At 41.6% G+C, this 13,630-nt stretch overlaps 1 protein-coding gene across 3 annotated transcripts in view; it reads right to left on the bottom strand.

Moving 5' to 3' along the window:
- The window catches only part of GABRA3 (gamma-aminobutyric acid type A receptor subunit alpha3), a 521,426-nt gene that overhangs the window by 254,619 nt on the left and 253,177 nt on the right, over positions 1–13,630 (bottom strand). For all 3 annotated transcript variants that reach the window (XM_060183138.1, XM_007530458.3, XM_016191453.2), the window contains exon 3: positions 6,679–6,830. In XM_060183138.1, the coding sequence (XP_060039121.1) occupies positions 6,679–6,809 (131 nt within the window). In that variant the 5' untranslated portion in view covers positions 6,810–6,830. The remainder of the gene's footprint in view (positions 1–6,678; positions 6,831–13,630) is intronic.

The raw sequence follows: 13,630 nt of genomic DNA, 5'->3' as shown, positions 1-13,630 counted from the left end.
TTCTCTCTCCCTCTCTCTATCTTCCCGTCCTCTCTCAAATTCTCTCCGTCCTATCCAATAAATTGGAAAAATAATGGCCACCAGGAACAGTGCATTCGTAGGGCAGGCACCAAACCCCAATGATAAACCTGGAGGTGAGAGAAGGGGGGGGGGAGTGTGAGAGCGAACACACTTGGTGGTGGCATACCTGGTAGAGCACATATGCTGGGCTAGTGTGGGGGTGCCTCTTCCCGGGCATGTACTCTCTGGGTTGGAGAGAATGCGACCGGAGCCAGCCCGGGCTGCTACTCACTCAGCGACACGAGGGATCGTGATGGTGAGGCGATTCAATTCTTTATTGATCAGAGGCTTTTAAAGGTCGGACCCGGAAGTGGCAAGTCGGAAACAACAATGGTTAGGAAAGGGGCGGAGAAAGGCAAAAGGGGCTGGGAAAGGTAGAAACTTCCTTAGCAACTGTTGCGAGGGTTTTAACTGGTAGGATTAATAATATCCTGGAGGCAGGGAGGGTCTTGAGGGTAGAAAGAAGATAGTTTAAAGAAATGGAATGGGTGGGGATCTTTCAGGCAAAACAATGATTATGTAGATAATAAGGGAGCAGGCCATAGTATCAGGAATGCAGGGTGCTTTGTGAGGCAGGGAGTCTGATAAGACGAGGCAAACCTTGCTCAACCTCTCAGTAGAGAGAGAGAGACTGACAGGACAGATATCCCCTCAAGTCAATCCCTGCCAAGCTCAACCACATCCTCACAATTTCCCGACACACTTACACTACCATACACAAGGATCCAGGTTCAAGCTCCAGAATCCCAACTGCAGAAGGGAAGACTCATGAGCATTGAAGCAGTGCTGCAGGTGTCTCTCTGTCTCTCTCCCTATCTATTTCCCCCCTTCCCTCTAAATTTCTATCTCTATTTTTAAGAAGAAGGACAACAAATGACCACTGGGAGTGGCTGATTCGTCATGCAGGCCCCAGGCCTCAACTATAACCCTGGTGATGCAGAAAAAAACACAGAAGTGACTTCACTCACTCACAGACACTAAGAAACAAAGCAAAGGACAATCCAAGGCAAATCCTCAGTAGCTTATATGCTATCACATCAGATTCAGAGACTCAGAAGGGGGACGGAAGGAAGGAAGGAAGGAAGGAAGGAAGGGAGGAAGGGAGGAAGGGAGGAAGGAAAGGAGGGAGGGAGGGAGGGAGGGAGGAAGGGAGGGAGGAAGGGAGGGAGGAAGGGAGGGAGGAAGGGAGGGAGGGATACTTAGGGGAGGTTAGGGACCTAAATTCCTATTAGAATCAGATGATGTTTCGGTTGAAGGGTGAAATGTGCTGACACCTATTTTGTAGAAATATGGAAATGTACCTTTGTGACAACAAACAGTCTGTAAAGCACCATTTTCCCAATGAAGTGATGTTGGGAGAAAAAAAGGGATGGTGCACAAGTGCAGAAAAAGTGCTGAGATGGTATGACATCTCTCCTGTAGCCTGGTTCCACTCCACTGTCAAATGTGTCACTGGGAGGCCGTGAGACCAAGGGCTCTCCTTTGTGGAAGACCAAAGGGAAGAAGGATAATGCAGCCTGGGTTTGTGGATCCCTCAGTCTTCTTGTCAAGTCTCCACTGAAGGTCTTGCCTCTTCTCAAACACTCCTCTTACGTACTCCACTGAGTATATATCTTATAACTTCTTCCATCAATGTGCATTTAGGTGGCCACCATTCCTTGTGCACTGTGAATAATACAACTATGGACTATGAATTACTGCTTACATGTCCTCTGTGTATATGTCTAAGAATGGTTTTACTGGACCATAAGGCATGGTCCAGTTGTATTTGTTTGAGTACTCTCCATACTGCTTTTCATGTAGGCTGCACCAGTTTGCATTTCATCAAGTGTGACATAATGTAACAGATGATAATGTGCCCTTCAGAAATCAATGAATGGAAATGGAAGTGATTATGCCTAAATGAAGTAAGGAAGGAGGTGAAAAACTATTAGCAGATGGTTTCACTCATATGTACAACATAGAGAATTGAAACACATGAAAAAGAAAGAGGAGAGCAAGAGAGGAGGAAGAGGAAACAAAGACAACCAAGAGGAGGCAAAGGAAGAAAAAGGAGGAGGAGGAGGAAGAAATCCAACTATCTCCAGGATTTTGTGAGAATTATAGTGGTTATCATTGTGGTGGGGGAAGGTCACAGAACTCTGACGGTGGGTGCATTGTGGAACTATACACCTTTAATTTATAATTCTGTGACTCATTAGTAAAGCAGCAATAAAAGCATTGAATTAGAAACTAGAAAACCTGTTCTACAGCACATATCTCAGGTTCCTGACCTATTGCAGGAGTATCAGCATCCAGAACACCCCTTCCCAACTCATTAGCTTCTTTGCAAACTCACCCTCCTCAACTAAATGAAACACTATCTGTATTCTTTAGGATCCTGACTAATACACATCAAGCCTTAACCAGTTGCAGGCTGATGCAGACAGAGATTCAGTTGGCACACACTTGCTGCTTGGGTGGACCCTTTATAAAGTCTGCCTTTAAAAAAAAGAGTCATAGTCTGCCTCTGAAAAAGCCCACAGTTTAGTAGCAGTCTAATCTGACAGTGTTCACGTATGTATGTTCTCATGAATTAATGGTGAGTATATCAGATGTGGGTGCAGGAGTATTTGAAATAAAGCTAAAGGTCAAGGAGACAGAGTAACGTTTCTGCAAAAAGACTTTCCTGCCTGAGGCTCTAAAGTCCCATGTTTAATCCCTACCACCGCCAAATCCAGAGTTGAACCAAGCTCTTGGGGGGGGGGGGTGGAGAGGAAGATAGAAACTAAACAGAAATTGTTCCCTGCAGTTACTCTTTTTAAAAAATATTTATTTATGGGAGTCGGGCTGTAGTGCAGCGGGCTAAGTGCAGGTGGCGCAAAGCACAAAGACCAGCATAAGGATCCCGGTTCGAACCCCGGCTCCCCACCTGCAGGGCAGTCACTTCACAGGCGGTGAAGCAGGTCTGCAGGTGTCTATCTTTGTCCCTCCTCTCTGTCTTCCCCTCCCTCTCTCCATTTCTCTCTGTCCTATCCAACAATGACAACAACAATAATAACTACAACAATAAAACAACAAGGGCAACAAAAGGGAATAAATAAATAAAATAAATATAAAAAAAATTTTTTTAAATTTATTTATTTATCCCTTTTGTTGCCCTTGTTCAATTGTTGTAGTTATTATTGTTGTTGTTATTGATGTCATCATTGTTGGATAGGACAGAGAGAAATCAAGAGAAGAAGGGAAGACAGAGAGGGGGACAGAAAGATAGACACCTGCAGACCTGCTTCACCACTTGTGAAGCAACTCCCCTGCAGGTGGGGAGCCGGGGGCTTGAACCGGGATCCTTTCGCCAGTCCCTGTGCTACTGCCCAAATTCCCCCTGCAGTTATTATATGGGACCAGGGAGCTGAGGAGATAGCATAATGGTTCAGCAAAAGATTTTCTTGCCTGAGCCTCTGAAGTCAGATTCAAACCCCAATACAACCAAAAGCAAGAGTTGAGCAGTGCTCAACTATATCTTTCTGTTTGAATATCTGTCATTATATAAGTAAACAAAGTAATACTTAAAAAAGAATACCGGGCAGGGGTAGATAGCATAATAGTTATGCAAAGAGACTCTCATGCCTGAGGCTCCAAAGTCCCAGGTTCAACCCCCTGCACTTCCATAAGCCAGAACTGAACAGAAAAAAAAAAATACATACATACATATATACTGTAGTTGGTGCATTGCACCAAAGTAAAAGACTGGGGGGAGGGCGGTTATGATGGCAGAGGAGGACCTAATAGGGGTTGAATTGTTATGTGGAAAACTGGGAAATGTTATGCATGTACAAACTACTGTATTTTACTGTCAACTGTAAACCATTAATCAATCCCCCAATAAAGAAATTAAAAATATATATATATATGGGACTAGGAATCTAAAACTGGAGTTCTAGCAGTAGCTGATGTTTAAGTTGTTATAAGGGCTTAGAAAATGCCACTTCCCTTTCTGGCCCATCAATGTCTCCATGCGTGAAATGAGAGCTCAAACAGCTCTCTGTAGAAGATTTCTGTGTCTGCTACTTTACACTTTCAAAATCCCACATCACTAAGCTAACTGTCAGTGCCTTGGAAACAGAGACTTCACCCTCAAGGTACTGCCCAAAGATTCCTTGCACCAAAATAACCTAGGACACTTCATCAAATGCAGATTTTAGGCACTGTCCTCTGGGCTACTGACTTACAAATCTCAGGTATGAAACCTACTTCCTGGCTCTCACACAGGAATGCCGAAAGCACTCACATTCTACGCAGGACCTACACAAAGTGTGGCTCCATGATCCAGTGCTGATTGTTGAGGCCACTTTACTCAAGTCAAACAAGGTGATTTAATAGCATGAACCACTAGCAGTGGCTAAAATGATGCAACAAATGGATTTTTCAACATACTAAAACCCCATTACGAAGATAGGAAAGCAAGCACACAAAATGCAGAGGCAATTCTGTTAAATATCAGGACTATGAGCAACAGACACATATTTGAATGTCTTCTGGATCCTTTCTTTCCAGCAAATACAAACCAAGTGCCAACTGTAGTATTGGGAGCCAGACCCCCCTCCCCTGTCCCCGCTGCCAGATTTAGTAGTCTCCTCTCTCTCTCTCAGACATAGAGGTAAACAAAGATTCGAATGTCCAGGGATGAAAACCAAACTCTTTACTTGGCTTTTTCAAGTAAAATATCTTAGACCACTCTTGCATATAGTCTTTAAAAGGCTTGGCTGTCTTTTTCTAAGCTCTGCAAGGATGTAAACAAGCCAAAGTAAATGAGAAGGGTGATAAGGTGACAATTAACACTGACCATGGAAACACAAAAAGAAAAGAAAGCCAGCATAATGACTCATCTTTCTAATACTCAGGAAATCTCACAGAAAACAGACTATTCTGCTCAAAAAACTTTGTTTTTAGAGTATAAGAAATGAAGCACGTATTTTTAGAGAATTTTAACCTTAGGATTGAAATTCCGAAAGGCTTAACCATTTTCAAGAAGTGAGGCTCATTTATTTAGAACTTCTATCTTATTGGGAGCATCTAGCATGGCCTGATGAAATCTGACACATGAGAAGTTAACAAAACAGACTTCATGTGCTTTTCCAAATGTAGCTAAAGAGTGAAAAGGACCTCATGGCCCAAGTTTCTAAGGACAAAATCCTGTTTTATAGCTTGCAGCCCAGATATTACTGTTGCTAATTAAGAAGAAAGAAAAGAAAGAAAGAGAGAGAGAGAGAGAGAGAGAAAAGAAGAAGAAATATTCAGAGTACATTATGATAATAAGCCTTACAAAAATAATTAGGAACAAGCCTAATGCTTCCAAGAATATGGGAGAGTAGCCAATGTAAAATGACCCAAAAAGGCATGACCAAAGAATAAAAGATCCTGTATGCTGCTGAAATAGTTAAAGGCTAAAAGGCTCATTTCCAGTAATGATAGTCCCTGAATGAGATAGAATGTTCAATCCAAAAGCTCATTATAACTAAAGAACACAAAGTTTGGTAACAGGAGGAATAAGAAATAAGCTGACACAATAGAGAATGACTTGTACTGAACTTTAGAAAATCATGTGTAGGAATTTCAACTTGAATCTCAGGACAATAAGGAGGACAATGAATGACTCAATAGGATACACAGAACTAATCATGCCTTTTAGAAGTAACACAGAGTGGAACTACGCTTGAATGGAAGCAAGACTTTGGGGAATAAGACCAGTTACAGATTCCATTGGTGGGTCCAAGTAGATTCCAACACTGAATTAAACTAGGATGGCAGCAACAAAAAATAGGTGAATCAAAGGAATGTGAAAGGTAAAAATGACAGATTCGAGAGACTGACTCAATCTGCACAGTGAAGAGCAGAAAAGAAGAAAAGGGGGTATAAAAAGTAGGAAAAATTAAAGAGAAGCATATTGAACTTACTGTTGCTGGCTGATTTCTTTTTCGCGGGGGGATGCTATTACTTTTGATATTCTTAGTTTGAAACTTTATAAGCTAGGCAGGGGATGAATGCAACGGAAAATTGGATATAGAAATCTGACACTCAAAAGGAGTGAGCAGTAGCAATAGGGATGAGAGTTACTCAGAAATATACATAATTATAGAAGGGGGAACAAAGATGGAGGGAGAGTCAACAATGCTGAAGGTTGCTACAAACTACCAGGGAGCTTGAGTGACATAAGAACATACCAGTTTTCTTTTCATAAAATAGAGCCAAGGGCCACACAGTTCCAAAAGTTGACCCTGAGTTATGGGGCTAGAAGTCAGACAGCAGTGAGTGGGAGAATGGGTGAGAACTAACTAGGTAAAGGGAATAATCAAAACTGCTTCTTCAAGAAGTGTGACTGTGAAGAGGAGGAAAGATTTAGGTCTCTGCCTAGAGGGGTGGAATTTTATTTCACAAAGGAGAGTCTTGATCATGTCTACACACTCATGGGAGCCCAAGGACAAGAGTTGGATTGAGACAGAAGAGAGCAGATAGCAGTAACAGCAACTGACTGGAGGGACTTCCTTAAAGATGTTTCAGAAGATAAAATCCCAAGTGTTGGCTGAAGGTAAGCACTTAGCACACTTATATTTTGTCCCAAGAGTCAGGAAGTCTTACCCTCCAATGTCCTGCTTCACAAAGTCTCCCGGTCTTGACTCCCCTTGGCCAGCTGTTCCAGGGAAGATATTGGTCAGGATGAGAAGCCCAAGGCTGATCCTGTAGAGTAGGCCCATTCGTAAGATTAGCATCTTCTTCCTTACTTGGACAACCTGCAAGATGCACGATCCAAAAAGAATGGAGAAAAGAGAGAAACAGAGAAACGAAGAGGTTTAAAAAAAGAAAGAAAAGGCTTCATTCAACTCTTAGTCATTTAACTCAGTCATGAGCCCCCTCAGAATATATCTAAAAATAGACTTCCTAGCTTCTTCCAGCATGATGACCCCAAATTTCATCTGATATATTCTTACCTTTTGGCTCCTGATTATTAAATGATTTGTTCTGCTTTCTATCTTTTCAGCCACCAAGTTGCAGATGCTACCATGAAGCCAGTCTGACTTTTGCTGGGCAGACATCACCAATGAGCCCTGAAACCCCACTTCCCAAAGACTACCCTACTAGGGAAAGATAGAAACAGGCTGGGGGTACGGATCGAACTGCCAATGCCCAATGTCCAGCAGAAAAGCAATTACAGAAGCCAGACCTCCCACCTTCTGCACCCCATAAAGATCTTTCGTCCATGTTTCCAGAGGGATAAAGAAGAAGAAAGCTTCCAATGGAGGGGATGGGCTATGGAAGTCTGGTGATGGGAACTGTGTGAAATTGTACATCTCTTATCCTACAATCTTGTCAATCATTATTAAATCACCAATTTGAGAGAGAGAGAGACACCAAGACCTGCAGATCTGCTTTACCACTCATGAAATTTCCTCCCTATTATAGGTGGGGAGCAGAGAGTTGAACCCAGATCCTTGAGCACAGTAATGTGTGTGCTCAATGGGATGTACCACCGCCCAGCCTCCAAAATAAATATATATGTTTCATTTTTTATATTTATTTATTTTCCCTTTTGTTGTCATTGTTTTTTATTGTTGTCGTAGTTATTATTGTTGTTGTTATTGATGTCGTCATTATTGGGTAGGAAAGAGAGAAATGGAGAGAGGAGAAGACAGAGGGGAAAGAAAGACAGACACCAGCAGACCTGCTTCACCGCCTGTGAAGCGACTCCCCTGCAGATGGGGTGCCGGGGGCTCAAACTGGGATCCTTACACTGGTCCTTGCACTTGGTGCCATGTGCGCCTAACCTGCTGTGTCACCGTCCGACTCCCAATAAATCTTTTTTAAAAAAGTGAAAAACAAATGACTTCATTCAATTCTTAGTCACTTAACTTCTCTAGTGCCCAGTTATTTGGTACTTAATGTGAAATTCCCCTCTTCCTAGTTCATCATGATCTGCAAATTCATTCTGCACTTATTCCTGAGTTTTAGAAACTACTAGAGCTGTCCAAGAAAAGGGAGACTAAAGAGGTCTACATCAGCCATTACCATCTCTTCCCCTGCCTTTCTAAGACCAGGTAACTCCCTTCTCTCAGCCGCAGTTACTAATTAGAATCCAAGATCTTGACATCATCTCTCATATCTTCATTTTATTTTATTGTATCCCAATCCTGTTCCATCTTTACTAGTGGAAATGTCTTTGTCATAGTCAACCAGTAATACCATAAAAAAAAACACCTTGAATATTAAGAGCAACAGTTTCTTTGGAGTATTTTGTAGATTTATTTCACAGCGCTACAGTTAAGCACTTTTCTCAAGGATCAGAGGGCCTAGAATGGATGGGCTGCTTCCTCCAAATATATTTGAGAAAGTGTTAAATAATGAGATGCTGTAGATCTTAGATAAGAATGCAATGTTCCCCCATAAAGGTATAATTCAAGTCAAGGTCAGCCCCAGATAGGGGCCAAACACTAAAAAGTCAAGTCTGACATCCTGGTACAAATGATACTGCTGACATAGTCACGCTATTTTAAGGTGCCTGCCTGTATGCAAACAATTTTCTGAACTTTGGACATGACGTCAAGGAAAGGCTGCTTGCTTCTAAACCTTATGGATGGATTTCACTTTGATCCACTTACCACTTGCAGCAGGACTAATTCAGCCATGTAAGTGGTTAAACTTTCAAAGTGAATAGAAGGATGCAAAGTTTTTTTCCCCATGGAAAGCTTGTGTAGGAGATTAATATGTAAATGAGATCCATGTTGGGGAGCTGTTCCGGTTGATGAGCAAAGCAAGAACAAGAGTCTCCCCCTAAACTTGTTTGCCCCATCCCCAAAAGGAGCCACTAGGCTTTACATTGACACAAGGTTGTCTGTCCTTTTGAATTGGGTACTAGAGAAAGTGGCTCTCTGAGCAAATATCTATGTGACACACACAAACACTTACCATTGGGCTATGTCATATGGAGTTCGCAATATCTGACATTTTCGTCTCACAAGAAAACAAGTTCTTATAATCAATCCCCCAAAAATATATTCTGGGAGTGCAACAGGTTAAGCGCACATGGCATGAAGCGCAAGAACCCGCATAAGGATCCCAGTTCAAGCCCCCGGGCTCCCCACCTGCAAGGGAGTCACTTCACAAGCGGTGAAGCAGGTCAGCAGGTGTCCTTTTCTCCTCCTCTGTCTTCCCCTCCTCTATCTGTTTCTCACTGTCCTGTCCAACAATGATGACATCAATAATAACAACAATAACTAGGACAACAATGAAAAACAAGGGCAACAAAAGGGAAAATAAATAAATATAAAAAATTTTAAAACAAATGTATTCTGCCCCCAAATAAACCCTTACATCTAAGGACATCTACTATTTGACAAAGGAACACAAGACACTCAAATGGAGAAAAGAGAGCCTCTTCAGCAAGTGATGTTGGGAAAATTGGGTTGAAATATGCAGACGAATAAAACTGGACAACCACATGCATTTGACTCAAATGAATCAAATACTAGGGTGTTAGACCAGAAATCATCAAATACGTCAAGGAAAACATTGGCAAAACATTTCAATGTAAGTTTTAAAAATATCTTTGATGACTCAAGTCCAACTACAACGGAAACAAAAATAAACCAGTGGGGCTACCTCAAACTGAAAGCTTCTACACAGCGAAAGGGACCGCCACCTAAGCAGAGAAACTCCCCGTGGAATGGGAGAAGCTCTTTATTTTTATTTTTTAAAGTTTTTTTTAATATTTATTTTATTTATTTATTCCCTTTTGTTGCCCTTGTTGTTCTATTGTTGTAGTTATTATTGTTGTTGTTGTTGTTGGATAGGACAGAGAGAAATGGAGAGAGGCAGGGAAGACAGAGAGGAGGAGAGAAAGATAGACACCTGCAGACCTGCTTCACCGCCTGTGAAGCGACTGCCCTGCAGGTGGGGAGCCGGGGTTCGAACCGGGATCCTTAGGCTGGTCCTTGTGCTTTGCGCCACCTGCGCTTAACCCGCTGCGCTACAGCCCGACTCCCTGGGAGAAGCTCTTTATATGTCATACATCAGACAAAGGGCTAGTAGCCAAATACAGAGAGCTCAAACTCAACAATAAAAGTAATAAAGCAATGCACTAAAAAAATTGGGAGGGAACAGGGACAATGTCTTCATCAAAAAAGAGAACCAAAGGTCCAACCGATACATGAAAAAATGCTCAAAGTCTCTGAATGTCAGAGAAATGCAGATAAAAGCAATGCAATACCACTTTACACCTATGAAAATATCATACGTTAAGAAAATACAAACAGGGGCCAGGTGGTGGTGCATGTGGTTAAGCGCACACATTATAGTGCACAAGGACCCAGGTTCAAGCCCCTTGTCCCCACCTGCAGAGGGAAAGCTTCATGAGTGGTAAAGCAGGGCTGCAGGTGTCTCTCTGTCTCTCTCCTCTCCCTTTCTCTCTTGATTTCTGGCTGTCTCTATCAAATAAATAAAGATAATAAATAAAAAAAAAAGAAAATACAAACAACAAACGTTGGAGAGGTTGTGGGGAAAAGGAACCCTTCTACACTGCTGGTAGGAATGCAAATTGGTCTAACTAACCTCAATAGAAAACAGTGTGGAGATTTTCGTAATACTAAAAGTAGACCTACTCTATTACTCAAGCAATTTCTTTCCTGAAGATTTATTCATGGGAACTCATACACCTGTCCAACAAGATTTATGTACACTTATGTTCATAGCAAAACCAATTGGTAATATCCATAACTGGGAAGCAGCCCAGATGTCCACTGATGCATGAATGGCTATGGAAGTTGTGGGATATATACATAATGGAATAATACTCAGCTGTTAAAAATGATGAAGTTATCTCCTTTGTCTCATCTTGGATGGAACTTGAAGGTATCCTGTTACGTGAGATAAGCCAAAAGGAGAAGGAACGAGTACCAGATTATCCCGATCATAGGTGGAACTTAAACAAGAAAAGAAAGGAAAAACACCAAGTGAAATTTGGGCTACGTATGGTATATTTTATCACAGCAAAGGATTCTGGGGGGATGAGGGGTATGAAAAGGTAGGAGGTGGAGAGGGCACTGGGGTCCTGGTGCATGATGGTGGAATAGAAACTAAGTTGGGGGAGAGAGTGCTCTGCATTCTCTTATCTTCCTGTGATAGGCAGTGTGGAAAGTATACCCATGTATCAACAATTTGACTGTAAACCATGAACCCAATAAAATGATTTCATGAAGATAAGGGAATATCCATGGCTCATGAGTGACACAAGAGTTTATGGCCATTTCACAGACGTGAAATGACACAGTCAGTACTAAGCAAATCCAGAGCAAGAGAACCACCTGAAATACAAGCAGGAGTGTTAGCATGTGCTCCAGCACAGGCGGTGTGTGACATTGCTAAGATTATCACCGAGACATCATAATACACAACTGAAAATGACTTCATGGGCACAAAGAGATTTGGTACGGAAATGAAATCCCAGTTACAGAAATGATTCATTGACTAGAAGATAACCGCTCGATGGATGTGCAGTCACAACCCTAGGAAGTAGAGTAGACAGCCATGGTGAATGAGTAGAAAACTGCAGAGTTTTCTATTCTAGCAGGACTGTGGACACACGCACGCACGCACGCACAAACACACAGAGGTATTTAACTGAGACAGTTTTTTATGACTGTTGCTGCAGTTGTGCAGTTTCACATTTCATCACCAAAGTGTCCATCTCTCTCTAACATAGGACATTGGTCTTCCCTTCTAACCCTTCTCTCTTAGTGGCCTCAGATCTGCAGGCATAGACTAAGGGTTTAAATATATACTTCTGCCTATCTATTCCTGTACTTTTTTTCTTAATTCCCACATGTGAGCAGGACCATCTGGCATTTGTCTTTTTCCTTGAGGCTTATTTCAGCCAGCATGAGCTCCTCCAGATCCACCCATGCTGCCGCAAAGGATAAGATCTCATATCTGAGTGCTGTTCTGTTCCACTGTATATATTAACCACATCATCCTTATCCACTCATCTGCCATTGGGTGCTTGGGTTCTTGCCAGTGTCTGGTATTGTTACTTGAGCTGCAATGAATATAGAGGAGTAGGTATCTTTTCAGGTCAATGCTTATTGGCTATGCTCAAATTATCATGGTTATCAAACCTTCACACTAACAATAGAGGCCAGGAGTCAGGCGGTAGCGCAGCGGGTTAAGCTCACGTGGCACAAAGCGCAGGGACCAAAGCGCAGGGACCGGCCTAAGGATCCGGTTCGAGGCCCCATCTCCCCACCTGCAGGGGGAATCGCTTCACAGGCGGTGAAGCAGGTCTGCAGGTGTCTATCTTTCTCTCCCCGTCTTCCCCTCCTCTCTCCATTTCTCTGTCCTGTCCAACAACGATGACAACAATAATAACTACAACAATAAAACAACAAGCACAACAAAAGGGAATAAATATTTTTTAAAAAAATTTTAAAAAAAGAATAGAGGCCAGTGACACAGAAGCAAGTGCCCATACTTTGTCAAGACAAATGGGTTATATACAGGATGATGCATAAAAAGGCAGCAGTGCCATATACGCTCATGCCTAAAGTAATTGTTCAATAACCATTATGCCTGAGAATAAATATAAGAAATAGTTGTGCATAACATACCTTTCAACTACCAACAACTATTTGTTAGCTAACACTAATAAAATGCATATGGAGACAGTTATGTTAGAAAAAATAGTTGGTGGTAGTATGTATCAGAAAATCACAGTACACAAAGATCATAATCACTAAATAAGAAAATAGTATTTCAGTTCTCACTCTACTAAGACACTGTGTATGGCAAAGTGGTATATCCCATATGGAGAGTCCATGAAAAACACCATAGAGATTCCTTAAAACATAAAGATGGAAAGAGGACTGGTTGGTGGCACACGTGGTTGAGAGCACATGCTACAATGCACAAGGACCCAGGTTCAAGTCCCCAGCCCCCACTTGCAGGGGGAAAGCCTTGCGAGTGGTGAAGCAGTGCAAGTGTCTGTCTGCTCTCTTCCTCTCTATCGCCCGCTACTCCCTCAACTTCTGACTGTCTCTATCCATTAAGTAAGATAGTAACAAAAAATTTTCAAGTCATGCAAGTAAAATAAAATAAAGATAGAAATACTTCACAATTCTATAACACCATTTGTAAGCAGATATCCAAAGGACATTAAACACTAAATCAAAAGGCTATCTGCTGTCAACATGTAATTCTATAATATAAAAATATGAAAACTTAGAATAAAATTGAAAAAAATAAACAAGACTTAATTTTTTTTCTTAGCTGGGGTATTAATAATAGCCAAAATACAGAATCAGCTCAGTGCCCTTCACCAGATGACTGCATAAAAAGACTTTAAGATAGTTAATGTATATCACTCAGCCATTAAAAATATGACAAAGTGTTCTTCAAATTAATGGAACCAAAGATGACCATGCTAAGTGATAGAAGAAGTAGAAAGAAACTAGTAGATGGGTTATCTCATTTGTCAAATATAGATAACTAAAACAAACAAACTTAAAAATAGTAACCAAAATAACTCTCCAAACTCTGCGAAAACTAT

This window comes from Erinaceus europaeus, chromosome X (genome assembly GCF_950295315.1).
Source record: "Erinaceus europaeus chromosome X, mEriEur2.1, whole genome shotgun sequence".
NCBI lineage: Eukaryota > Metazoa > Chordata > Mammalia > Eulipotyphla > Erinaceidae > Erinaceus > Erinaceus europaeus.
This window is presented reverse-complemented; position numbering and strand designations above follow the sequence as displayed.